At 44.4% G+C, this 25672-nt stretch overlaps 2 protein-coding genes across 32 annotated transcripts in view; one reads left to right on the plus strand and one right to left on the minus strand.

The window, feature by feature from the left end:
* Positions 1-15491, minus strand: part of BLVRA (biliverdin reductase A) — a 39545-nt gene extending 24054 nt beyond the window's left edge. The window contains exons 1-2 of one of the 4 annotated variants that reach the window (XM_056337086.1): positions 8678-8811; positions 8407-8587 (exon numbers count right to left, since the gene is read on the minus strand). In XM_056337086.1, the coding sequence (XP_056193061.1) occupies positions 8407-8415 (9 nt within the window). In that variant the 5' untranslated portion in view covers positions 8416-8587; positions 8678-8811. Of the gene's footprint in view, positions 1-2935; positions 3077-8406; positions 8588-8677; positions 8812-15356 lie in introns of those variants that run through there. The other 3 variants (XM_056337089.1, XM_056337087.1, XM_056337090.1) reach the window with 3 other exon arrangements.
* Positions 12125-25672, plus strand: part of LOC130148463 (cytochrome c oxidase assembly factor 1 homolog) — a 54491-nt gene continuing 40943 nt past the window's right edge. For 6 of the 28 annotated variants that reach the window (XM_056337064.1, XM_056337061.1, XM_056337057.1 and 3 more), the window contains exons 1-2: positions 12747-12873; positions 17026-17105. Coding sequence is in view for 2 of the 28 variants with exons in the window: in XM_056337052.1 (XP_056193027.1) it covers positions 23093-24259 (1167 nt within the window). In the remaining 26 variants the exon portion in view is untranslated. The other 22 variants (XM_056337066.1, XM_056337065.1, XM_056337059.1 and 19 more) reach the window with 13 other exon arrangements.

A 25672-nucleotide genomic window follows, 5' to 3' on the forward strand; every position in this document is an offset into this window, starting at 1 on the left:
TTAATCTGAAACCTGAACCCTACAAGGAATTATAGGCATGCTCAGCTTTAATCGTAAGTAATCCCATTGATACCCATGAGAACTCTCCTACAAGTACATGAAAGAAACAAGAGCTTTTGCTGTTTACTGTAACATTAGTAGGCACACAAACAAAACACATATCCAGCCACAAGTACATTCTTTTAATATCTTTACAGACCCAAGCCAACAGATGATACCTATCTTCCGGTCCACTAAAGGTCACTGCATCCCAGATCTGTAACAAGCTGACCTATTTTGAGAATTCCTCAAACAAAAAAAACATTCCTGCTACAGGCTGCGGTCACCATAAAGATATTGCTTACCATGGATGATGAAATCCTCTGCCTCCACTTTAGCATGACAGAAACTCGTAACACCAGAGGCCTGCCCCGTATCCTCTTCAGAGCAAACAATATACACAAAAATTGTAGCTGGCTAGACAAGCGTAGGGTTTTTTAGCCACTTTACTTTTCTCCTACCCCAGCAAACATGTTTTCACCCTTCTAAAATAAATTGAGAGTGATAGAATGTTTGGGGATTTTTTTTTTTAATAACTAGACTGAGATAACTTGGGAAGCAGATAAAGTTTTATGTAATGTTGTAATCTTAAAATGATGCATGCAATGGCTAACACCTCTGCCATTTTGTCAGTCTATCACTCCTCAGTAAGGCCTGAAAAATACAATGGATGCTCTCCATTCCCATTAAATCCTGAAAATCTACCAATGTCGGCAATTGCTTGAGAGTAGGGGGGGGGGGGGCGGAGCGGGGGAAGCTCTTGAATAGAGATTAACAATTGAGGTTATTTGAATCCTGCCTAATTTCAGAGCTCAGCATTTTTCATGTTACTGGGCATCGCAACACTCAAGGATCGTACAGGCCAGCCACTAGCCTGCTCTCTCATGAAGAGTTAGCTGCAATTCAATGTGATTTAGCAGTCAGGTAGTCCTGACATGCCACTCATCTGCTTAAATTGTCCCACGAAATGAAAAACACCCTTACCAAAATACCAGCCACTAGAGCGGGCATTTGGTATCCTACTTAAATCATACTGATAAGAAGGTTTATTAAAAATGTACATTAAAAAGGTTACAGGAATGCTGTAACAGCATATTTCCCACAGTGCTTCATCTGCACATTAGGTCCTATGCAAAGTTTTAGGAAGAACCACACTTTCTTTGTGTATAACTGGACACAATGCAAAAGCAAACTCCATGTCTCCCCTTCCAATTCCTAGGTCTACCCACATCAAACCCTGAGATTTCTACACACAGAGATGTAGTTTGACACGCCAAAGATGATGGCCAAATTACCCACAAGTTTTGATTTGTACAGTCAGACAGCTCCGAGCATGCCTAAATCTGAACCTTTAAGTGTGCCTACCTAGAGCCTGACACACTCGGGCTCACGCTTGGGCTTGACAAACAAGCAAAAGAATAACCTACAAAACAGTTCCTACTTACAACTCTCTGCCTCTTTACAGATCTGCTATCACCAGATTTATTGTTCCAAGAAGTCTCCAAAAGCACCTAAAAAACCTGCCATCAAGTTGGGTCCAACAGCTGCAAGCAAAGCAGAAGATCCTGCCTGGCTCAAGCCACTCCAACAACCACTTACAATTAAAACATCTAAAGAGAAATTAATATATATTGCAACTCTTGTACATGGATGTGTAATGAATACAAAACTCATTAAAAATGATAAACTGACTTGATGATTGGGTCCACACAGTGACATCAGCTGAAGGAGGATACAGGATGGATTGTGCCAGTATATTAGGGGCACGCTACATACTTCATTAGATCTTGTTGGTTTGGGACCGGTGAAGCTACTGGCAGCACCTACAAAACTCACGACCCTCTCCAAGAATCTATGTAAAAATAATTGGTGGATAGGCTTAAAAAACACCAAAACACTTTGCTCCTCATTATCTGCCTTCAAAGATGCAGAGCTGGAAGGTTTTACTGAAGCTGAAGTATTTTAGATGCACAATCTATTCAGAACCAGCATGGCCATATAATTGGGATAAAAAAACTCAGTTCCACTTTCTTCATTTCTCTGCCAAATGAATGTGCTTAATATGGACCAAGATTTTATTTATAACAACTGTGGCTGAACAAATGGATAATACCCCATCAAAGGCAGGATTGCCACAACCACCTAAGTTTGCAGTATCTAAAACAGCTACTGCAAAGGTTCAGGAGCAGGCAATACTCAGGCCACTGGAAGAGGGAAATATACCTTATGAAAGAGGTAGAAAAAGAACTGGCTGGGGGAAACAGGAGATTTCCAAGAGGGAATACTTTTGTTTGAAAGATAATACAGACATTTCTCTCTCTTACTCAGTTTTTACTAGAATGTACCCCCTTCATTTTTTCTGTGATATTTTGGTTAAGTGATTTAACAGTTACAAAAGAAGAGCTTGGTCCTCATCTCAAGTTCATGTCCTTAGCTGCACCACTCCTTTAAATGGCCAAACAGGTCACTGAGTCCTGAAGAGTGGCTGTACTGAACCACCACCATCCTATGCTACCAACGGCAACAAAAAAAGTAATTTTAAAATGTAACAGCAATTCTGCTCATTACTTTACGCAGTCTTGCAGCTTTTTAAAGTGTCAGTCTAAATCCGTTCTTCTCTGCTTACCTTCTGCTACCATAACTCAACAAAGCATTTTGAGGTTCTGGGAAAGAAGCTCACTCTCTTAAGATTAATTTACGTTATTTAAGCCATCCACATGTCAGGAATGACTGTGGCCTCTCCACAAAATGGGTTTCAGACAAATCACCTCTTTATTTATCATTAGAAATGGAAAACACAAGGCATCCTATAGTAATATTATAAACACAAACACTATGCATGGGCACCTAAGTTGTCACTGTTTTACAGATGCCTGCCTTACATATTGGACAATACATCTGTTCTTCCCTCCTGTGGTCAGACTTGTGTACATAAGGGTAGCAATGAGGCCTCAGCAGCTCAGAACACGTAAATGACAACGGTCTGCAGTGATCAGTTCTCCGAGTCCACTTGGATCCATCGGCTTTGTTTAGGATTACACTGAGTCAGAGAAATCCTGTAACACGTGTAACAGTGTGGTCAAAGAATGGCTTGTGATCGAGACTTCCAGGCCACAAGACATTAGGACTACACTTGCTTTCAGGCTGGATGTTTTTTCCTCCTGGAATTGGATTTTAGTTCTGCGGGCTAGAATAGGAAAGTTTATTCCAGCTTGGCATATAAGCAAAAATAAAGTCATGTAGATGCTGGAAATTTAAAATAATAACAATGAGCACCCTGTAAAGGAATGTACTTTGAACTTCTTGTTGTTAGAATGACAGAATAGTTTGGGTTGGAAGGAACTTTTAAAGATCACCTAGTCCAACCCTGCTGCCATGGATGTGATGTTTCCCTTTTCCCAGTCACTGGGGACTTCAACTGATTGCCATGACTCTTAACAGGAGAGTGACTTGGCAACTGCATCAGTTCTCCCTGCTTGTGATGATTCTCTTAATGAAAAAGGCCACCTCAGCCAGTAGGCAGTCTGAGATCCCAAAAGCAAAAGATGAAGAGTTGAAGCCGCATGTCATTTAACCGAAAAAAAATCTCCAGTATTATCAGCACCTTCATGCTTCCTTAGGAGCTGATAACTTAAAGGCACCTAGGATAAAAATTATTTCCCCTCCTGTGTTTTAAGAACAGGAACATTTTGTTTCTGGTATTACAGGCCATCTGATGGTGTGAAGTTAGTGGCCAACTGACAGGGATGGTAGTATGCTGCAGTGGGCCGCAGTTTTTCTGAAAAGGTGCTCTCTCAACCCAAGTATATGAATGCAAGAAAACCACTGACCATGCATTTGAGGAAAAAAGTGCCTAATGCACTTCCCTGGTGCAAAATCATGCCTTCTTCAGAGCCAGCAGGGAATAAAGACTGTGTTCTCCATCTCTGCCCTCTTGAGAAAGCAGCATCCTTTCTGGTGGAGTTTAACAGAAAAACTGGGCTCAGAGCAGCCAGAGAATTACATTGCCACATTCCCCGACTGGACAGCAAGAGGAGAAAGGATGCGAAGCTCTTCTCTCCCCTAGAACAGAGGGCCAGCTGCTATCCCACCACTGTAAGCCCTGTTTTATGATCATGTAAGATGGATATTTTCCTAGTTCTCTTGCAGTGTTTTCATTGTGTCTATACCCAAATATTTATTACTAGATCAGGCTGGTCGTCACCAGGACCTATCCAGGAAGGACTGGGTTAGAAACACCTGTCAGAATACTATTATTTTTAAATGGTAAGAAGAGTCAGGCAAATGACCTGTTCATTTTGAAGATTTATTCAACAGCCCTGAGTCTTAAGGTCTCCTTACAGATGGCAGGCAGTAAGAACAGACAGTATGTCTTACCTTCATAAATACAGGGCTAAATTCAAGGATAGCTATTCCACTTCACTATGCAAGTAAGTAAATGTAAAAGAGATTTCAAAAATCAAAATTTTGCTCAGCTGCTGCCATTTGAGAAGCTTACAAAGTTCAAAGGAAAAATACATTTCCTAGTAGCAACTGGTACTGGTTATTCTGACTTCTGGATGATGAACCTGTTGCTAACAGGTATAGCATTCTAGGTTACTCAGGCTGCAAATTCAAGTACACCATACTTACGAAAAAAACAGAGCTATTCTCTTACACTGGACACCAAGAATGAAAGTAGAGGAAGCCCATGGTCACTTCCAATGCCAGAAGTGTACCACTCTGGTCTATACCCTCATCACTTAACAGTGAATCGTCACTAGTCCAGAATTCATCTTTATCCTTTACTGCGGGTTCTTCACAGACCTTTGTCACTAGAGAATCATAGGTTTAGAAGAAGACAGCAGTCAGGAGTTAATTTGCCTTCTCCATCCAAATTTTATTAATCTGATTTAATGGGGACAAAAATAATTTAAAAAAAAATTAAAAAAACCCTCAGTCCTTCATATTTGTATCTGTCACCAAGATTAAGCACAGGGAGATCTATACAAACACGCTGATCCCACTTCCAGCTGCACACAACTCTGCTATGCCTGAGAAAAATTAGATTACTCTGAAGACAAGTATGAGCAAGCCACCAAGGTCTCTAAATGCATCACCAAACAACAGACCAACCAGTCTTACATTGCTAATCTGTGTCAGAGCCTGCACAAGACAGTAAACGCTGACGAAGAGCTGTTTGCCCTAGCAACAGACAGGTTCACAAAGCTTTACAGCTTCTAGCATAGCTAAAAAACATCCATGGCATTTCAACTAGAATGACTGTGGTCTCAACTCTTCCCCTCACATTCTGTACCACTTTTTATTTAGGGATTATCTAATAATTCCATATTCTTTCTGGCAGCTTTTCTCTCCTCTCATTCACAGAACAAAGGTAATGACAATACAATCAAGATCCCTTTCTGCCTACACATTTCATTAAGAGGGAAAGCTAATAAACACAGCAACATTACTTGAGCCATGGGAACGCCTTGCTTTATTAGCCAGCGTAGCGCAGCCTTTCATTCAGCATTTAAGATAGTTACTGTAACAGGAACACTAGTTTCCCCAAACAGTGTCTTTCTAACTGGTTTATAATACTATACTAAGAAGAAAGAGGGAGGGGGGAAAAAAAGGATAAACTTCTTTTATGCTAATTGTTGAACTCCCGTTGAAGTGGTGGATTGCACTCATCTGGAATAACAGGATTAGCAAATGCATTTCCCAGTCAGGTGTGTTTTCTGCAATGCTTTCTAATTAGCATAGCAGAGCTCTGCCTAGGTTGCAACCATTAGTTTAGTGAACACTTGAGCTCAGTTAAACAAAAAGCCAAAGCTTTTTTTGCTCAATAGAGAAGAAACAGGTCGAATGCATACTTGCATTTTTATTACAGCTGCACTTACTTTATAAAGTTAAACAAAAAGCCAAAGCTCTTTTTGCTCAATAGAGAAGAAACAGGTCGAATGCATACTTGCATTTTTATTACAGCTGCACTTACTTTATAAAGTTTCAAGATGTAAGCCAAACATTTTGGCCTTATGTGCATATGAACACTTTCCAGGGCTCAAGGCTAGCTCCAGAGGACAAGAACAGGCCCCCAGCAATTGTTCTACTAAGTTACAACAGGGTGTGTATACATTCAGGGGTGTTTTTTTTTTAACTACAGGATTAAGCTGTTAAGTGCCTTGGCTTTCCCTGTTTTTCATCCCTAAGCCCCATTCCCGCCGCTCTCAGGGAAGTAACCTTTCTGACACCTTGCTTAATATAGTGCAGTACAAACATAATATAAGTTCTTTTTACTTCGCTGAGCACTACCTGCAAGTTTCAAAAAGACCTCTGGTTGCCTGAAAATTAAAGGTGAAGAGTTACACCAGTCCCACCTTATGTCGCTACTGCTGTACCGGTGTCAAACACAGGAACTCCCTTCCTGGGGAGTTATTCTCCCACTGCAAATGCTGCTTTATCATAGCTATCCAAGCTCTTTCTGTTACGTTTCCCCACTTCTTTCCAGCTTTGGTTTGTTTTTATTTCCTGTTGCCTGACTGCTGCTTACCTAGCCAAGGATGGCAGCACAAACAGAGAGCTTCACCGGACCACGCCAGCAGCAATGGAAAACACCCACTGCAGCTTCCTACAACAAATCTGCACAATATACAGTGCAGTAGCCTCTCTACAAGCCATATGGAACTGAGGTGAGTTTAGGGTCATCATTAAAAAGCAAAAATGCCGATGTGCATTCCACTCCTGCATCTTACTGAAGTCCTGATGCCAAAGTGTAAGATGGGAAGTGATTCCCATTTTAATTTGAAAACTGGTCAGTTAGCCTTTGGTGGGAGAAACATGATCCTTAGGTTCTCAAATATGGTACAGAATCCGTGTGTAAAATACACTTGTTTTGACAGGGACGGTCGATTTTTAGTGCAGAGATCAAAGCGGCCCTTTTCTTACCTTGTTCTCACCTGCTCAGCTTAGTTTCTGAAGTCTGTGGATACAGCAGATATTCTTGATTTAAAAAAAAGTTTGGCCCTTTGACATTTAAAATGAAGTCTCTCAGAGCTGAATGTGGTGGTCTTTGGGGGTTTTTTGGGGGGGGCAGTGAGGAATGGGTGTTGAAACATGCAATTAGCACAACAATTTGGAAAGTAAGGAGGTCACTAAAAATTAAAAGGTGAAAATTACACAGATTGAGTCTCCTTTTTAACAAAACAGGCATTGTCATTCCTGTAAGGATAACACAAGCCATACTTACTGACTCAAACTCCAGCTATTCACAAACAGTAATTGTTTAAAGAAACTGGGAGGTTGGTATTAGGAAAGAAGTTTGTTGACCATGTGCGTGTGAACTCAGGAAGACAAGTTCAGAATCATCAGCCCTCCGGCATAAGGGAGGTTCCCTGTTCCAACAGTAAGAATCATACCAGTATTTTACCATCAATTATCAAATATCCAAGTTGGGTGCACTGCTTGCAACAATAGTTTTTAGTACAACTAACTAAGGCTTTCTTATAGGTGCTGAAAATAATTTATAATATTTACCTATTGCTCTTTATTTTGGGAAGTTTAAACTCCAAGTTGGATTTATATTATTGAAACAGATTTGTCTTTATTTTTGCATTTATCGATACAAATGACAGAAAGATGCTCAAACACTGTTAGTGATTTTTGACAGGGTGTCGTTCTGTGTTCACATCTGTAACCAGAGAACCAACAGCAGAATGACTGTCCTCATTCCAGGAAAATTAACTTGGCAAACCAATGCAGAGTTTGATAAAAATGATTCACACAAAATAAGTTCAATAAACTGTTGCCCTAATTAACACCAGCTTGGGTTTTTTGAACAAGCTGCAACACAGAACTTCAGCATGGTGCCAGGAGAGTTATATAAAGGCTGAGCTTGTCTTTTTTCTGTGTGTAGATGGAGCCTTTATGCATGTTTGTTTGGTTATTTGTAAGATAGAGACTGGTGACAGCAAAGACTAGAGCATAAAGTGATTACTAATAAAAGCATCCATGTATTTTACACATGGATTCTGTACCGTATTTGAGAACATAAGAATCATCTTTCTCCCACCAAAGGCTATCTGGAATATGCCCCCCCATGTTCCTTTACAAAAGGAAAAAGTCTTATCTCCATTTTACACACAGGTAAACTGAGGTACCACAACGTTAATAGTCTGCTGTTTCAGAAGGGGATGTCAAACACCTGCAGTAAACATGGATTTTTAACAGGATTTGGACGAAGCTCAGCACTTCTAAAAACAAGCCAGAAGGCACTTTGTAGGAAAGGTTTTAAGTGACCTCTCACACTCACACAGTGCTCTAGCCACCCAGTGATGCTACTTGGCTACTTCCACATCATTTACAAGCTAATGCTCTGCTTCACTGCACCTTGCACATTCTTCCAAACAGCTTTTCTCTTTTTTCTTTCCCTCGGTTCCCTCCCTCCCCGAGGGCTGGCCTGTTCTGTTCTCTTGAGTGTGGCGGGTGTCTTTGGAGCAGCTAGGGCAACGCGGCTTGCAGGGCTCCCCCACTCCCTCACAACCGAGGGGAAAGGCTGGTGGCAAGCCATCTGTGGAAGGGCAGAGGGAGGGTCAGAAGGCGAAAGCGGTGCTTCCAAATCCAAATTACAGTTAGCACGGATTAAGTAATAGTCACTAACCTCTTCAGCTCACAGAGGAGAAACGTGATCCTGATTAATTCTCCTCTGCTCCCTGCAGCTCCTTCTCGTACAGCACTCTGCGGCTCTAGCGTATCACCGTACCGCTCGTCCTGCTGCTATCACTGCAGCAACACCCCCTCGGCCGGGAAACCCAATAAGGGCTCTATAGGGGCGGGCTATAGACAGAAGCAGCTGCAGGAAGGCTGGTACAGGCACCGAGCCTGGGAGATTTCGTCTACAAACCACCAAGGAAGCTGCACGTGGCTAGCAAGGGGCTGACGCCCCCCGGGGGACCTGTGCGAGACCCCGGTTAAGCCCATGCAGCGGTCACCCCAGCCAGGCACTACCCAGAGCCCAGTCATGCGATGGCTTACAGGCACTGGTACATCAGCAGTGCTGACGTCTGCCCAGCTGTATCCGTGGGGTTTACATTGCAGGCTGAGGCCATGCTCAGGAAATCGGGAGTTTCAGCAGTGGCAAGCGGAAAAGAAATCGTTCTGTGCCTGGCTTTGCCCAAGCAGGCAGTATACAGAAAGCTGCTGGAACTGCCCAAGCCAGCTGTTACACGAACTCTTATTCAAGACTGTTTGTCTCCCTTCCTACAGGGGTTGCTTCCTGGCCCACAATATACTGTGCTTAAGCACTAGCTTTGTTCCTTGGAGAGCCACTTTTTTACCTAGATCCTACTCCCAGCCTCTTTACTCGCTGTTTCTTATCTGCATGAAACAGGACTTTCAGCTGCTTCATTCAGGACTTGGAAGATAAAAGCCTGGGAGGGTGCAGCTAATTTCACCAAGGCCACTGGCTCCTGCAAAAAAAAAAGTGTACGAATCGAGGACAGTCTGAATTTCACATATCATTCCATACCATGCTGATGTTGGGCATTCACAGACTATGATAGCATCTAAAACTGTTACACTGGGACCTCAGATACAAAGGATTGAATTCTATACTCATTCACCCCAGACATAACGTAGAAATAACTCTGGAGAAATCAATTAACTGGGGTTTTTTTGCACCCAAATGTGTTCAATTGAACTGTTTCTGGCAAATCTTGGGGCATGCTGCGTGTATGTAGTACCCTGAGTAGTCTGTCTTCTTCCTGTAAAACTTAAAATTCAGTGCAGCTCTAGATTCCTTACGTTCTTTATTCTGAAATTCTGCAGGTTGGGATTGTAAGAGAGATACACCCTTCTTTCCCACTCATTGCTTCTGAGCAGCTAACTTCCTGACCAGCAAGACTTCAGGAGTTCACTTGGTCTCTTCCCAGCTACGTGCGCTTTTTGAGTCACATTTTCTGAGCCAGTTTACTGAGTTTTAACTTGTGCAAAACCTCCGCAGTCTAACATAACTTCACTTGAACATGGGGTTTAAACTGACATTACTATGCTGGATGTTTCAAATACATCATGGGATGTTTCAGAATTCTTCCATTCCCCTCTCAAACACATTATATTACCTACCACAGAATAAAGAATAAAGGTGCTCCACGTATCAGCAGCTCTGATTACAGTCGTCACATAACTGCAATAAGGAGGAGCTCCAGAGTAACTGAAGAATTACATGCAAGACTAACAAGCAGGAAGTCTAAAGTCCAGCAAAGCATGAATGAAGATCTACAACATACATGTGGTATTGCATAAAGGAGGACTGGCAGACCAGGAGATACGGCATTTAAAGATACGTATCATGAGTTCAACATATGGGACTGCTAATGACTAGCACGTGACTGCATGCTTAGCATAAAGTAATGGATCAATTAGCACATGATAGGAAACCATAACAAATAGCAGAACATATGAAAAAATGCATATGGGAGTGATTAGAGGCAGATGTAACTCAGAGCCTTCGGATTCAGCAGCCGTGCTCCCATTTGTACAGCCATGTGTTCTACAGGATGCGGGACCTGTCTGATGTCATAATTAACCTTGTAAAAAAACAAAACAACAACAACAACAAAAAAAAACCCCAAACCACCCCCCACCCTACTTTCCAGATGGATCTGCTCCCAAAACCAGGTAGGAGTGGCAACATGCAACCAAACAGGAGAGCACAGCTGCTTCTCTCCACCACAGTGTGGTTAAGTTAGCTTAAACCAGTCAGGTAACTATTTGCTGTTTGATCCCTGTATACAGCCTCGAGCTCACTCTGCCACCATACCTTTGTTTATTCGTTCAGGTGGCTAGATAACAGATCCAACGTTTAACTGAACTCTAGACCTGGTCAAGATTGGGGAACTGGGGGGAACAGTTCTGCTAGAGGTGGAACAAGACATGGGCTCTGGAGGAGCCGTTTGTGGCTGTGAGATGAGCAGCTGGCATGGTAAGAGAAGCTAGGGTCCCCACCATGGTGAAGCGGGCAGGGGAAACACCCACCTTGGAAGAAACAGTAGCAAATACCCCCAGTGTGGATGTAGCTCTAGTGGTATACTGATGGCTTACACAGTCTGATTCTCTTTCCATACGGAAATAGCAGAGAGACTATCTATAAATAATGAGTACCTTTCGATACCAATAAAACTTCACCAAAATAGGATGGCTATTGTATAGCTTTCATCATTACAAAATTAGAAGGAGAAGGCCTGTAAGGGTAGTTAGGCTGATACAGGCATAGCTGGGTACCATAGACAAACTTTTGGCACAAAATCCTTCTTCAGGTCTAAAACGTACAAAATAGATTTTTCAGAGAGCAATTAGATATATAGGAGTCAGACCACCCCGAAGGTAAAGCAAACCAGTTCCCACAAAGAAGGGATGTTGTTGGAAAGGCAAGAGGAGAGAAAGAGGTAGAAAAACCTGCCGTTTTGCATACAAAACAGCCTCGTAGCAGGGCTTTTTAGGAGTGTAGGAAGGGTTTCCACTAGACTGGGATACCCACTCCCTCCCTTTTTTGCCTTGTATTTCTCATCGTCTATGTTTTGGTCATATTTGCACATCGTTTTGTTCTGCTGATTGTCTTTCCATACCATGTTTCTCCCTGCTTTCACCTTCCACAGTCCCACGAGTGTTACCAGTCCTAGCAAGCAGATGTATTAATTAACTTCTGCTACAATCTAGCAACCTCTCGCTTCTCAATTATTTTTTCACGAACAAGTAAGCAATGCAGAATACTGTAATGATCATTCTGACGATAGGAGTTGACCAGCAGCCACTAGAAGCCCTCCATGGGAAGAAAGTTTGTTGGGATAATTCAACAGGAGATAATAACCCACTAAATCACAATGGTAAACTAAAAAGTGTAAACAAGAAGCTGGAAAGTACTTGGATAAGAGAACAAACTGGCTTGGCAACAGCCCGGAGAAGAATGCCTGATTCAACTCCTCAGCCAGGGAGGGCACGCAGTAAGTACCAAAGCAGGTATGATGCACTAAAAGAAACAGTGGCAGAATGCACTCTGAAATTATTGGTACACTCATCGTTTAATTTCAGATGAATGAAAACTGAGAGCCAAGGCTCAGGATCCCCAAATCTGGCAGCGCTCGCGCACACTCCACACAGGGCACAGCCCAAGCGCTGAGCTGTGGCAGCTCAGGGCAGCCCGCTTAAACAAACCGACAAGGACATCAGCTTATGTGGTACAATGGCAAGGGATAAATTTGGAATGAAAAAAGATAAGCCAAAGACAGCAGTAATGAAGTTAAATATGCATATCGGTGTATGCAATCAGATCACATCTAGAGTGTTTTCTTTAGGGACTGCTGGAGAGATGTTCACAGAAACTCGGTTGGGTTTTTCATTTTTCTTTTCATGCATAAAGCTGGTTTTATGGTGTTCCTTCGTTTAGGGCTTGGCCTGGAAAAATAATGAACCACAGAAGATAACGGATCTCAGGACAACGCAGCAAACTGAGTGTTTGTTGTTTGAACAGACTATGTGGGGTGGTCAGCGTGGAGCTGACAGGAGCTGCGTGAGGGAGAGGCCTGCGCTTCTGCACGGCGCCGGGCAGGGAACCCATCTCTCCACAGCTTCTCCCCGACTCCCCCCACAGCCCAGGTTACGGCTGCGGGGCACCCACCACCACCACTGCCGGGCGCAGCCCGCGGGGCGCGGCGCTGCCCCTGAGGGGAGGGACCCTCCGAAGACGCCCCCCGGCTCCCGCGCAGCCGGGCCCGGCCCTGCCCGCCAGCTCCCCCTGCCGCGCCCCGCCGGCACCGCAGCCACCCCACGGCCCACGCGTGAGCCCTGCTGCCGAGCGCCGTGAGTGGGGAAGGGGGCGCGGGGCAGCGGCCGAGCCCGGGACGCGGTTATAGCCCCACCGCGGGCTCCCCGCCGGGCGGCGCGGCACCGCGGCGAGACCCCCCGCCCGCCGGCGGGCTCGGCGCTGCACAAAATGGCGGCCGCGGGGCGGGAGGGGGCGCGGCGGTGGGCGCGCGGCGGAGGGAGCGGCGGCGAGCGGCAGGCGCCGGGGGAGGCGGGGGGTTACAACGGGCACCAGCGGGGCTGCGTCGCGGCGAGGGAAGGCGGTGCGGCACGGCGTGCGGCGAGGCGGCCGCAGGCCTGCGGGGCGAGGGGGCTTCGGCCCCTGAGGGCATGACCGGGCGCGGCGACCGTACGCGCCCCTCGCGGCGCCATTGCCCGCGCCGCCGCAGCAGCACGTGCGCTTTGCGCGCGCCTGACAGCGCTGCGCGGCGCGGCGAGAGGCGAACTTATCCAGCGAGCCGCGAACAAAGCCTGGCGCGCAGGAAGTAACCATGCTGCTGTGAAGGCCTGCGCCGCTTAACGCTGGTTTCACAGACTTAGATATTAATTTCCAGAGACGGCGCCGCTCAGGGGTGCGCTGCCAGCTCCCCGCGGGGTGCCACCACTGCTGCCCCACGGCCGCGGGCACCGTCCCTCGGGCCAGGCGCTCCCGGGGGCACCCGGCACGGCGCAGAGCCGGCGGCAGGGGCACAGCGGGGGAGCTGGGAGCAGCGAGTCAGTTGCAGTAGTAAGTCCACGTAGTAAGAAAACCAGTCAGATTTGCTTCCTCGTTCAGGTGCAGCTTCAGAAGTGATGAAGTTGTCTTGAGCACGTTTGATGTTCTGACACCGCAAAGAAAAGGAATTGCTCTGTTTCTTTGCCTAGAAGTTCAAACTTTGCAGTTTAATACTACTCGTACCACTAATCCGGAGGAGGTTTCCCCTACCTCTTCTTACTGGCGAGGCTGGTTCACCCTGCCTCCCAGCCTAGGTGGTGTTGACTCACATCAGTCACTTTCTGCTGATTCCCATGAACTCTTGGAAAAGCGAGAAGGGAGCACGCAGCATGAGATACAAGATCGGGCTGGACTGCTTCTTTTAGAGCCAGTTTTTTTATAAGCCGAAATGTTGAAACAAAAAAAAAAACAACCCCAAAAACAAACCAAAAAAAGGCAAAACACACCCCCACGCGCTTAGGCTAGCCTCAGAAGCTGGAGCAATAGCAGGCTGTGACAGCAGATGGCCCTATTCCACTGCCCAGCTGTACGGCGCGCTGTACCTCTTCTATGGGGTTCAGGGATCAGCCGGCTTTTTGAAAGTTGGTTTCCCAGTGCATCGCGGCTTCCCTGACCTGGTATACACTGCAGCTTAACAGTCCAGCAAAAGGGAGGGAAAAGGGGCATGAGCACCCCTTCCAGCAGCAGCTCACAGCTGCACTTAAGTGCAGTGTTGAACTGTACCTACTTTTTAAGTCCAAGCTTTGACCCAAATTAGAACAGTAAATTTACTTTTCATATTGTGCAGTGGCCCATGTTAAGGGCTCTCAAACTAGACTGGGGGGTGTGGTAGAGAAAGATGTGTGCATGTTAACAGATAACAAAATACTGCCTTTCTGGCAGCTTAGTGCCTAGAGATCTTTGTGTCTTAGTTAAGACTTGACAATAATTGCTGTCCTCACTATCTGAACAGAATAATTTAAGGTGCTGAAGTACCCAGAATCAGCCAAATTCCATTAAGCACAAAGTGCAAAGAAAAGTTATCTTAAACAAGCAATACAGCAATTTTAACGTTGTTGCATTTTATTCCCCCAAGGAAGAAAGGATTCTCTTCAAGAGAAGGGTGAGTAGGTTAGTTAAACTTGATGTGTCATTTTTTTTGTTAGATGAGCTTTAATTTAGAATACTGTATATTGAATGAAAAAACATGGAAAATGGAGATAAGGAGCTTTTGGGATTAAAAGAAAAAAAAAAAAAAACCAAAACCCAAACCCTTCATTACTATCTTAACAGCTTTTTCTTTTCTAAGTAGCACTTTGCTGTTGCAGTTCTGAAATTAATGAAGTGTGCATGGATTATTGCGGCACGTATTTTACTTCAAAGCTGTTTATTCCCCAGAAGTCAGAGGCTTTGCATATCTGTTAACATAGTACTTTCCAGGCCACTTTTCAAATACAAACTTCTGGGGTTTGACTCAACGCCAGAGGAGCAAAAGGAGCAAAATAACATCCTTACCTTTGCAGCTGTGACCACAATATAAAATCAAGCAGGAGGAAGAGCCGATGCTGGGGGTTGTTTTCACTGCACTTAAAGCACCTTAAGTGTCAGTGCTCACAGAGAGACATGCCTTCCCTAACAACATGGCTGTTAGGGCTTTTGGCCTTTCTTTTGTACTTGCCACAGTTTAGCCAGCACAGGTGAACGCAACTTCTCTGTTAAACAGCGCATCTCCATGCAAGCACTGTTACTGCACAGCAGTTTCTCTTACTTGCCCATACTACCTTACCTGCACAGCCCATAGTGCAGCTCCAAGGCTAATTTAGTGACAACCCAACTTGTGGATGTTCTGAGAATTAGGAGGAAGCTCTAGATATGGATCTGAAGGCTACATCAGCTCTAGTCCACTTTTGTGCAGACACCTTACAGTTTGTCCAACTCCCAACTGTACAAGGGCCACAGAAAGAGAAGGCAACAATTGACATGTGCAAATACTTGATCTTAAAATGCTTGCATATCCACATGAGGGGGAGGGGAGAGGGGAAAGAAGAACTTAGCTGGATTTTTCTGTTTTTCTATAATACTGTTAGTGACTCAGTCTACGGTTTTGAGCTGTGATCTTGCATAACTGAGGAGTTTGCAGAAAAAAAGCTGTATTGTTTCTCAGTTTCTGGAAGTAAGCAGCAGTTACATGACCATAAGGCTAGTGTGGGAGCCAACCTCTTGAAGGTGCAGTCTTACTTTTTTCTACTCAGCATTATCACAAGGAATAGAAACTATTTGAGCATGTACATCTGAAAAAATTACCCAATACACGAGGGTGAAATTTTACTAACATGGTTTCAGTTGTCAGTTCAGCATTGCTTCTTAGTCTTTTCCCTGTTGTGAGCACCTGAAAAGCATCACCAGCTACTTACACTGACATTTGCTTTTAAGCGTGTTTCAGGGATGCTTTCTGGTGTTAGAATGTCTTTAGTTAAGCAATAGAATACTTTCATCTGATGGGGTGGTGGTAGTGGTTTTTTTTTGTTTAACAACTGTGCAGCAGTAATAACAGTTGTATTTAACTGCCCCCCTTCCCCCGGGGCAGAGTAATTTCCTTTTCTTGGTATTTACGTATTTTCATTAAGTGATTGCACAGCATACCACCAGCTAAAATACATAGTCCCTGCTTCCGGAGCTGTCTCAGAGTACTCTGTGTATTCTCAGTACACAGCAGATAATTTGGAGGGTTTTGCCCTGCCTTTCTTGCTCCTCCCTACGCCAAATAAAAAGTCATTCCTGCTATTGATTTGATCATTATACTAAACATAGTAAGCCCAATTATCCATTACCTAAAAACAGATTCTGCCATCATGTTATCAGACCTCTTGCAGATCAAACTGGAGGCGCGTGAACAGGGACTGTTTTCCTTTTTGGTATCTGTAGCTGTATCTGCTTTGAAGAATGGCTTTGTAAGCTTCTCCCATTAACTAACAAAGAGATAGAAATCTTCCACATCCCTGTGTGCCTTCTCCAGATGCGGATTAATTTCATTAATGGCAGCAGTAATCTCCCAGTCTGTCTGGCAGGTGTTGATCTATGCTCCAGCACTAGTGCAGATTCTCACTTGAATGACGTTAAGTGAGTTAGAGCCAAGGGTGTGCTTTTAATAAAAGCAGAGTGGCTCCACATACTGCACTTTGGCTTGAACTTTTCAGATGGACCACCACAGACTGCCTGACACCCTTCACAACTCGTAGGTGGGAAAGTCCATGAGCGCAGGCAAGCGCGTCTAAACAAACCACACACACAAAACCCACGTAGTGGGAACACAGCTCTCAGCAGCAGGTATTCCGATTTACAAACCTGTATTTATTCGTGATGTAGATACAGCCAGCAGCAATTATACGATAGATCAGTCTAAAATTAGATCTAGTATTAAAATAATGAGAAATTGCTGTATTTAACTTCCCCAGAGAGAAGGCTCATAAGGAACTGGAATATCCGTAGGGAAGTTTGATCCAGCAGAAGTCTAACACAGTCCCGAAGACCTCAGGTCAGTGCTTTCCAGTCTTCTACCATTCTATGGGTGTCTACAACTGGTTGTATAGTGCTGATGAGCACTACAAATTGAAGGTGTAAACACGGGGTGGTAAACTGAGATCTGGACTACCTGAAAAGACATGTTCATCTGAACAACCTTCGTTTTAATGTAACATGAAAAATCATTCGCCTGAGGCTGGGAGGTGTATGTAGGGTACTTAGGAGGGTAAGAGAAGATAAGAAGATACTCAGAATGCAGGGGCATTTTTAGATAGAGGGCGACTAGACTGCCTAACAAGAGTTCACTTTGGCAGAGTGAACAGAGTGTCTTGCCAGAGACAAGATTTGACCGATTTGTGTCCTGTACATGGCATAAAAGAACCATGAAAGTAGTGTTAACTTTAAAACCAGGTACGGTACAGACATGTAAGTTAGAAGATTAGAGACCTGCAAGAACCTACTCCGAAAAGAGCGATTAAGCTTGATTAGATTTGTTTAGAGGCAATTCAGATGCTTTCCATATAGGTGTGATTTTTTAGAGATTGCTGCTGGGCTGCTCTTCAGCCTACTAAGGAAAAAAAAAACATAAGCCAGTATGAGAAAGGCAGAGCTAGCCAGGTAAAAAGTCAAAGCTAATGTGAATGGACACACAGTGAGGAGAAAAAGGCATGAAATACCTTATTTAGCAGCACTGTTTTTTCTGAAGTCCTAAAATTAGGTACAGTATTGTCTTAAGAAGTCCCTCCTGTCAGCTCAATGCAGACATCACTGAGTAAAGGTCTCTGACTTACACACAACCTTGCATACTCTGATCTCCTGTGTCATTTTCTTATGGCTCCTCTACAAAATTAGACCCCTCCAAAACACACAGAAAGCATCTTTTCAGTGGCCTTCCCTGAAAGCAGCCTTGGCAAGCAGTAGATAGAATCATTTTTCACCTATGCAGCCTGCCCACCATTATCTCTAGACATCATAAAAGTGGACTCCGGAGAAACGTTTGCAGCGTTTGATGGGACTGCTTGTCCAGTATGTTATTAATGAATATTCAGAGGAAGAAAACACAGCCTATCTGTCTAAACAAGTGACACGGCACTGTTTTCACATGACTTAAGTATCAGGCATTTAAATTTCAGACAATAAAAGCCTTAGGCTTGAATTTTTGCCTTGGCCCCTTAGCATCATCTCTCCATGGGATCCAGAGAGCTGCAACATGGTGTAGGTCATATGCCAACCCATTTTGATTACTGAGTTTAGATGGAGGAATGATGTTACTTATTCCACTAGGACTGGAAAGCAACTGGCAACACTTAGAGGTACGGCATAAGCTGCTACAAGAAGTTTATGGAAATCCTCTGTTAACTAGAAAGCAGAGAACTTCATATGACCTATTACAACTGTAGCTATCTAAGCTTAATCCTGACATCCAGGAACATTTCCTTGAGTTTTACTGGAGATATACATGTGTGGACACAGCTGCACAAGCACTGAGGGAAAACTTAAAAGCCTACATGCTTCAGAGCCTGCAGTACAGTTAGAAAGATACAGCCTACCTAGCATAAATGAAAAGGGAACGTTGCTATGCTTAACCTTATCATTACATTTGGTCTAGGCAATTGCATAGATACAAAGCTGCTTTAGAAGTGCTGGTTTGTGGTAGTACAACATTTCTACATGTAGCATAGCTGGAAAGCTTACCTTAAGAGGTGGTTTACAATAAATAGTACCTCTAAGATTTCCTGTGTTGTACAGGAGTACGTTAAGAGATACTCAGTGGAAACTATCACACACCACTTGGAAAAAGACAAGTAATGCTTACCAAGAGCCCCATATACACCAAATAACAGGCTTCAGTACTTGTAAAACAGCACAGATAAATAAAAACTTGCGTTCTAGCACATTTTCACTTGGTTTCCTACCTAAAGTAGCCATAGACTCCTGCTGAAAAATTACTCCTCTTCATACTAGAAGCTCCCAGATTACCTTTTCTCAATTGTTGATACCTATCACCTGCTAATCTTTATAGCCTTTCTGCTTTGAGCATCCCAGGTGCAAAGCTTCCAGTTGAAAAATGTGCTCTTCAACTCTGCCTTACCCAAGAGTGGTGGGGGCTGTGTTTCTTCTGGTCTTTATCCTGCTAGGTGTGGAAACTAACTGAAAAAATAAGTTGTCTATATTTCTGTTACTGCCCCCCCCCCCCCCCCCCCCCCCCCCCCGCCCCTCAGGAATTAATTAGAAATTCCACAGGCTTCTGAGTAAGTGAACCAAACTCCAGGGGTGTATATGAGTTACAACCACTGTTAAACACAGGATGTTTTCTTCCCCTCTGTATTACAAAATCTACAGTGATCTCCACACTGCTTCCATTTAATTGGAGTTTTGCCACCAACTTAAATAAGTAGCTCAAGTCCAAATTCATTAATAGAATGGAAAGATTTACTCCAAATGTGGGGTGTAGTAGAAAGATGATTAGAAGCTGAGTAGTTGCTTTTACATGGTGAGCATGCCCTAGCTTGATGAGATTATTTCCTGAACCTAAATTGTAAACAAGCAACCATGCGAAGTCACAAACCTGCATATGGGATGCTGGATACATCTCTTGGAAATTATGACAAAATCTAACAGTCTTCACCTCACTGAAGTTGGTGAAACATTTTCCGTGTGCTTGGCTGGAGCCAGGATTTTGGTGTAGGCACTTACTCTCTGACTTTGCAGGAGTTAATGCACACTGCAGAGTAAATTCTTCTGAAAACTCTTTTAGCGCCCCTCCTCCCCAGTTCTCCCTTTTCCTTTAGGATAACTGAGTTTTAAAAAGCTTTCTTAAGCCTTCTTCACCTTCATTCCCCTTTTCAAATAAAACACTGAATAGGCATCATCCTTCCAGCATTCTGCTTGAGCAACACCATTGGCATCATTTTTACACTGTATTAGTCATAATGCACACTAGCATCATGTCTTCCATCAGAATTTCAAAGCACTTAACAAATATTAATTAAGTATTGCGTCTCTGTGAGGTATGTAAGTAATTAATTTTATAAGCCAACACCATATAAAGGAGAGAAAAAGGTGGATTCTCACATTAGTGCATAGCCTTTTATTTGTTTACAGTTATTTTCTTCACGGGTGTCTAGACCTAAAGTAAGTTCTTTATGCAGCTTTTGTAATGGCCACAGTAATGGGGACACCTGTGAAGCTGCACTGCGAGACACCTCTCATATGTCCATTATGTGAAAGCATGTCCTCTCAAATTCATTGTAAAGTGGTCTTACGGTATGTTATGGTCAGTAGAGAAGACAGGTGAGGAAGTTGAGACTTGAGCTCCAGCTCTGCCTTCACAGGCATTCCTAAACTTCTGTTGTTCTGTGTTTGCTTTTCTACAGGTAGCAAAGGGCTTTCTGGATGTTGCAGGCTTCCTTTTCCCAGCCACGTTTACTCTTTCCACCTGGAAATCACATTTAGGCAGATTTTCAGGACTTCATAAATTTGTCTGAGCTTTCCGGATGTCTGGTAGCTGTAGGGAGCAGACACTTCTGATCTGGTGGCTGCACGTCTGGAAACTCTGGACATCAGCACTATGAGCATGCGCTGCAGTTATAGAACATGAAGCAGCCTAGCAGGGGTATCTCTGTGTGTGTTCTGTGCTGTCCAGCCATGCATAGTAAGTGCAAAACTCTTCAGAAAAACAGCAGACGATGTAGACGTGTTCTGCAGCTACTAAGACTCTGTGCAGTCAGCCTCCTGCTTTCAGGGGGGAACTATGCAGTTATTTGCATATTGATTATACATCCCCTGGCTCCTGGGTGTGCTGCAGCTGTTGCATACGCCCCTACTTTTATCTACCCACGAAATCCTCTGCAGATGTATGGGATTCCTACCCCTCTAGTATGCATCCTTATATCCACACTCCTCCAAGGCAGCGATGATCAAGGCCCATACTTGCTCTGCTTCTCCCTTTGATTCCCCCTTCCCTTCTAATAACAAGTCCTTGCACTAAGACAATGCTTCCACGAGACAATTTCACAGTTTGCTACTGTCACAAGAGAGAGGTGGCAGTCCCCAGTCCTTTGCCCTCTAGCAGTCCTTGCTCTTGGTCATCCTGCTGCTTACCTTACGCTGGTTCTGGTATGTGTTGAATCCATCCCTCCATTAGCCACTTTGACCCTATTAGCCTGGAAGAAAAACAGCAGAAAAGTGGATAGTTTTCTCTGGAATAGCAAGGTAAATCAGCTGACTAAATGACAGATGTAAGGCAAAGGATCAGAAGAGTACCTGAGCTGCTGTAAGTGCAGCTGGGACACAGACCGAGAGATTGACCTCGCACTTTTGCAACAGTGACTTGTTAGATCAGCTTAGCTGCCTGTGAAGCAGTGGTTTGATTTTCTTTCTTTTATAGAACAGAGGCTCTAGTTTGCCTCTTTTTCTCTCCCCCTTGTCATTTATAGCTATATCATTTAGTCTGAGGAAATGTGGGTGGATTCAGAGTTTTGGTCACAACACCATGTAAGAATAATTTTTGGAAGGGTTAGCAAGGATTTTCTACGTCATGGTCTTGCAGGCAACTGCGTATAAACTGTCTTTAATATGCTTCTGGCCTCAAACCAGTTGGTTTATTTGTTTTTCCCTAGCTATTCGTATGTTGGAGGCTAAAAGCATTGCCATCATCATCTTCAGAAACCTCTATGCTTTTTAAACACGCTTATTCTATTCTAAGATATTCTCAAAAAAAGCTTTGAATCCCTTGTCTTGCTCCCTTGAACTAGTTTCAAAATTGTACCTAAGGCTAAATACAGCTCCCATATTGTGTGGAAACTACTTTGAAATTTAACAGAAATTTGAGAAGCTTCTGTTGGCTGCCTCAGAGAGTGTCAAGCATGTGATATATTCCTCTTAAACTTCTGGAAAATTAATAAATAATAAAAAAATCATAATTTTTTCCCCTACTGCTTAACATCCAGCTAGATTTGAGCTGGAAGGGCAGAAAATCAAAACATGATGACATTCTGATTATTCCTTCAGTATTGTTTGAGAAATGATGGAAGACTTCAGCGCTTTAATAAGGCAATTTAGACATCCGTCTGCCACAGTGGTGGAGCACAGAAGATCAAAAGAACATTCTCATCTGCTTGACACACACACCCAGTGTTCGTTCATTAATGGCATACTTTTAGTGTAGGTTATAACTGTACACATTGTACAACAAACAGTGCCATGAAGTCCCCTGTCTTCAGGGAACAGAAGGAGCGGGAAAAAAAAAGTCTGGTTGATTAAAGCATTCTCAGCAGCTGAGAACATCACTAACTCTGACATAGTTTGCTGTGAACTTTGAAGGGGTGGGAAGAATAGCTGTGCACCACTGTCTTCGTTTGATTGTATTGTTCAAAATGAATCCCCCACTGATAAAATAATTCCTGATAAAAGACATTCTAGCTTTCAGAAGTCACACACTCAAAGTATACACAGTGAGTGTGTGTTGAAGTACCAGTGCTCTGTAAAATATGCACAAATTAGTGATTTGGGGCTGCCCATCTGTTTTGGTGACAGAAAGTGAAGGTCTAAGTAGATGTGTTTTAAACCAGATATGACCCATTTTATATTCTGAAGAAGGAAGAAGACAAAGGGAAGGAAGGAAGCAAAACCCATTCTGTTTGTCCTGATACTCATTCCATAGAGCCTCTAGTCTAAAGACCTAAGCTTCAACTAGGAAGCAGAAAGCATTTGCTTATTGGTTTTGCATTTTTAGAAAATAAATTTCCTTACTTCCAATTCAGGAAAATTTCAATTTTAATGAGTCTAACTGGACAGATTCCAGATCGAATCTGTTCCTGGCGTGGTGGTGTTGACTTAGAGGTAGAGCACCAGAAACAAATCTGGCCCTTTCTCTCTCTGTGAAAGTGTATTAGTCAATTGTTTCAGAAGCATGCAGAGTAACACGCCTTTGGATTGTACACAGCTAATCCTCTTTATACTTTGCTATGTGTAACCTGCTTAGTCTTACATGAAAGGATGACTTTCCCTTGGTTGAGGAGGCTTGAGTTAGGTAGAGATCATTTAGGCATGCCTGACACCCACAAATCCATGGGCCCTGACGGGATGCACCCCCAGCTGCTGAGGGAGCTGGCAGATGTTACTGCTAAGCCACTCTTCATCACCACTGAAAGGTCTTGGAGAACAGGAGAGGTGCCTGAGGACTGGAGGAAGGCCGGTGTCACTCCAGTCTTCAAAAAGGGCAAGAAGGGCCCAGGAAACTGCAGGCCAGTCAGCCTCACCTCCATCCCTGGAAAGGCGATGGAACAGCTCAGCCTGGAGGTCACCTTGAAGCATGTGAAGGAAAAGAAGCTTATCAGGAGCAGTCAGCGTGGATTCACCAAGGGGAACTTGTGCTTGACCAATCTGATAGCCTTCTGTGATGGAATGACTGGCTGGGTGGACGAGGCCAGAGCAGTGGATGTTGTCTCCCTTGACCTCAGCAAGGCTTTTGACACTGTCTCCCCCAACATCCCCACAGGCAAGCTCAGGCAGCGTGGGCGCGACGAGCGGCGGTGGGTGGGCTGGGACCTGGCTGCGTGGCAGACTCGGAGGGCTGTGACCAGCGGCGCAGAGTCGAGCTGGAGGCCGGCAGCCAGCGGGGCTCCCCAGGGTCACTGCTGGGTCCAGGCTCGTTCAATTGACTCATCAGTGACCTGGGCGAAGGGACAGAGCGTACCCTCAGCAAATCTGCTGGCGGTACAAAACTGGTTCACCCGAAGGCTGCGCTGCCATTCAGCGAGGCCTGGGCAGGCCGGAGAGTTGGGCAGAGGAGCTGAAGTTCAACACAGGCCAGTGGAAGGTCCTGCCGCGGGGGAGGGACAGCCCCCTGCACCAGTATGGGCTGGGGCTGGCCTGCTGGGGGGCAGCTCTGCGGGGAAGGGCCTGGGAGCGCTGGTGGGCAGCAGGCTGCCGTGGGCCACCAGTGGGCCCGTGGACAAGGTGGCCAACGGTATCCAGGGGTGCATTAGGAGGAGTGTGGCCAGCAGATCGATGGAGTTTATTGTCCCCCTCTACCCTGCCCTGTGGAGGCCGCATCTGGAGTGCTGTGTCCCGTTCTGGGCTCCCCAGTTCAAGAGACGGAAATACTGGGGAGGGTCCAGTGGAGGCTACGAAAATGATGAGGGAACTGGAGCATCTCCCTGATGAGGACAGGCTGAGAGAGCTGGGGCTGTTCAGCCTGGAGAAGAGAAGACTGAGAGGGGATCTTAGCAATGTCTGCAAATATCTTAAGGGTGAGTGTCAACAGGATGGGGGCAGGCTCTTTTCAGTGGTGCCCAGTGACAGGACAAGGGGCAACGGGCACAAACTGCAACACAGGAGCTTCCATCTGAGTATGAGGAAAAACTTTACTCTGAGGGTGACAGAGCCCTGGAGCAGGGTGCCCAGAGAGGCTGTGAAGTCTCCTTCTCTGGAGAGGTTCAAAACACTCCTGGATGCAATCCTGTGCAACCTGCTCTAGGTGAACCTGCTTTAGCAGCGCGTTGGACTAGATGATCTCCAGAGGTCCCTTCCAACCCGACTATTCTGTGATTCTGTGAGATGTATTTGCCATCTTTTCATGACCCTGATCCAAAGGTTGAAGTCAGTGGAAAGAGTCCAGATTTTTTTCGGTAGTTTTGGAGCTGACTCTATATGAACAGCTGGTCTAGCACTGAGTCTTCTAGTTGAAAGACAAGGAAAATAAGCAGCACCAAACCACATTGGACTCAGCGCTGTATTAAAGATACAAATGAAAGTAACGTGAAACTTGTAAAACCAGACTGAACAAAACACTCTGAAACATGCTGCAAGGAGCAGTCTAGCGCTAGCAGGGGAATAAGTTAGCTATTTAATGATTTCTTTTCCATAGCTTTTACTTTTCCACATATTCTGTAATGTAGCAGTTCTTTTTTTTCCTTAGGCAAATAGCTGCCAGACAGCAGCACTGGAATGAGAACGTATGTAGTGTTTGCTTTTATCTTACATTACAAAAGAAGTATGAATATCTTGTGTTATTCCAAGTATAAAATTACAGGTGTCAAATCATTTGGTGCTTTAAGTGCTGTGCCAGAAAAGTAATCCAGTAAAAATAGCTATGTCCCGTCAAAACGGAGCAGTTAGTATTGTTATTAACAGTTCCTTACTTGCATGGCTTCAGCAGTGTAAGATGTCACAAAACAAGTGTGAGAGACCAGCAAGGAACTTGCCTGGAATTGCCCAGAGTGCAGAAAGACAGGAGGGTGGAAACCAGAGGAACCTAACAACCCAAAGTGAGAATCTGCCTGGCCTGCTTTACAGTTGGCTTGAACTTTAAAAATCCTGTTAAGCAAAAGCTGTTTAACATCTGAGAGGGGGGATTCTTATCCAGAGATCCCGAAGAATTAAAGCAAAGGGTAATTTGTGCTTGGTTCTGGATAAGTATGTGGTAGACCCTCTGTCCGAGAGGAGCATACCATTTAAAAAGTAGAAATATATTTAGCTGGAAAAGTGAAAGCATTGTTTCATTTCCATGTTACAGATGAGAGTGCAAACCAGGGATTAAGATGGCTTAGTTGGGTTAGATGGTCAGTGGCTGCG

Source organism: Falco biarmicus, chromosome 4 (assembly GCF_023638135.1).
Source record: "Falco biarmicus isolate bFalBia1 chromosome 4, bFalBia1.pri, whole genome shotgun sequence".
NCBI lineage: Eukaryota > Metazoa > Chordata > Aves > Falconiformes > Falconidae > Falco > Falco biarmicus.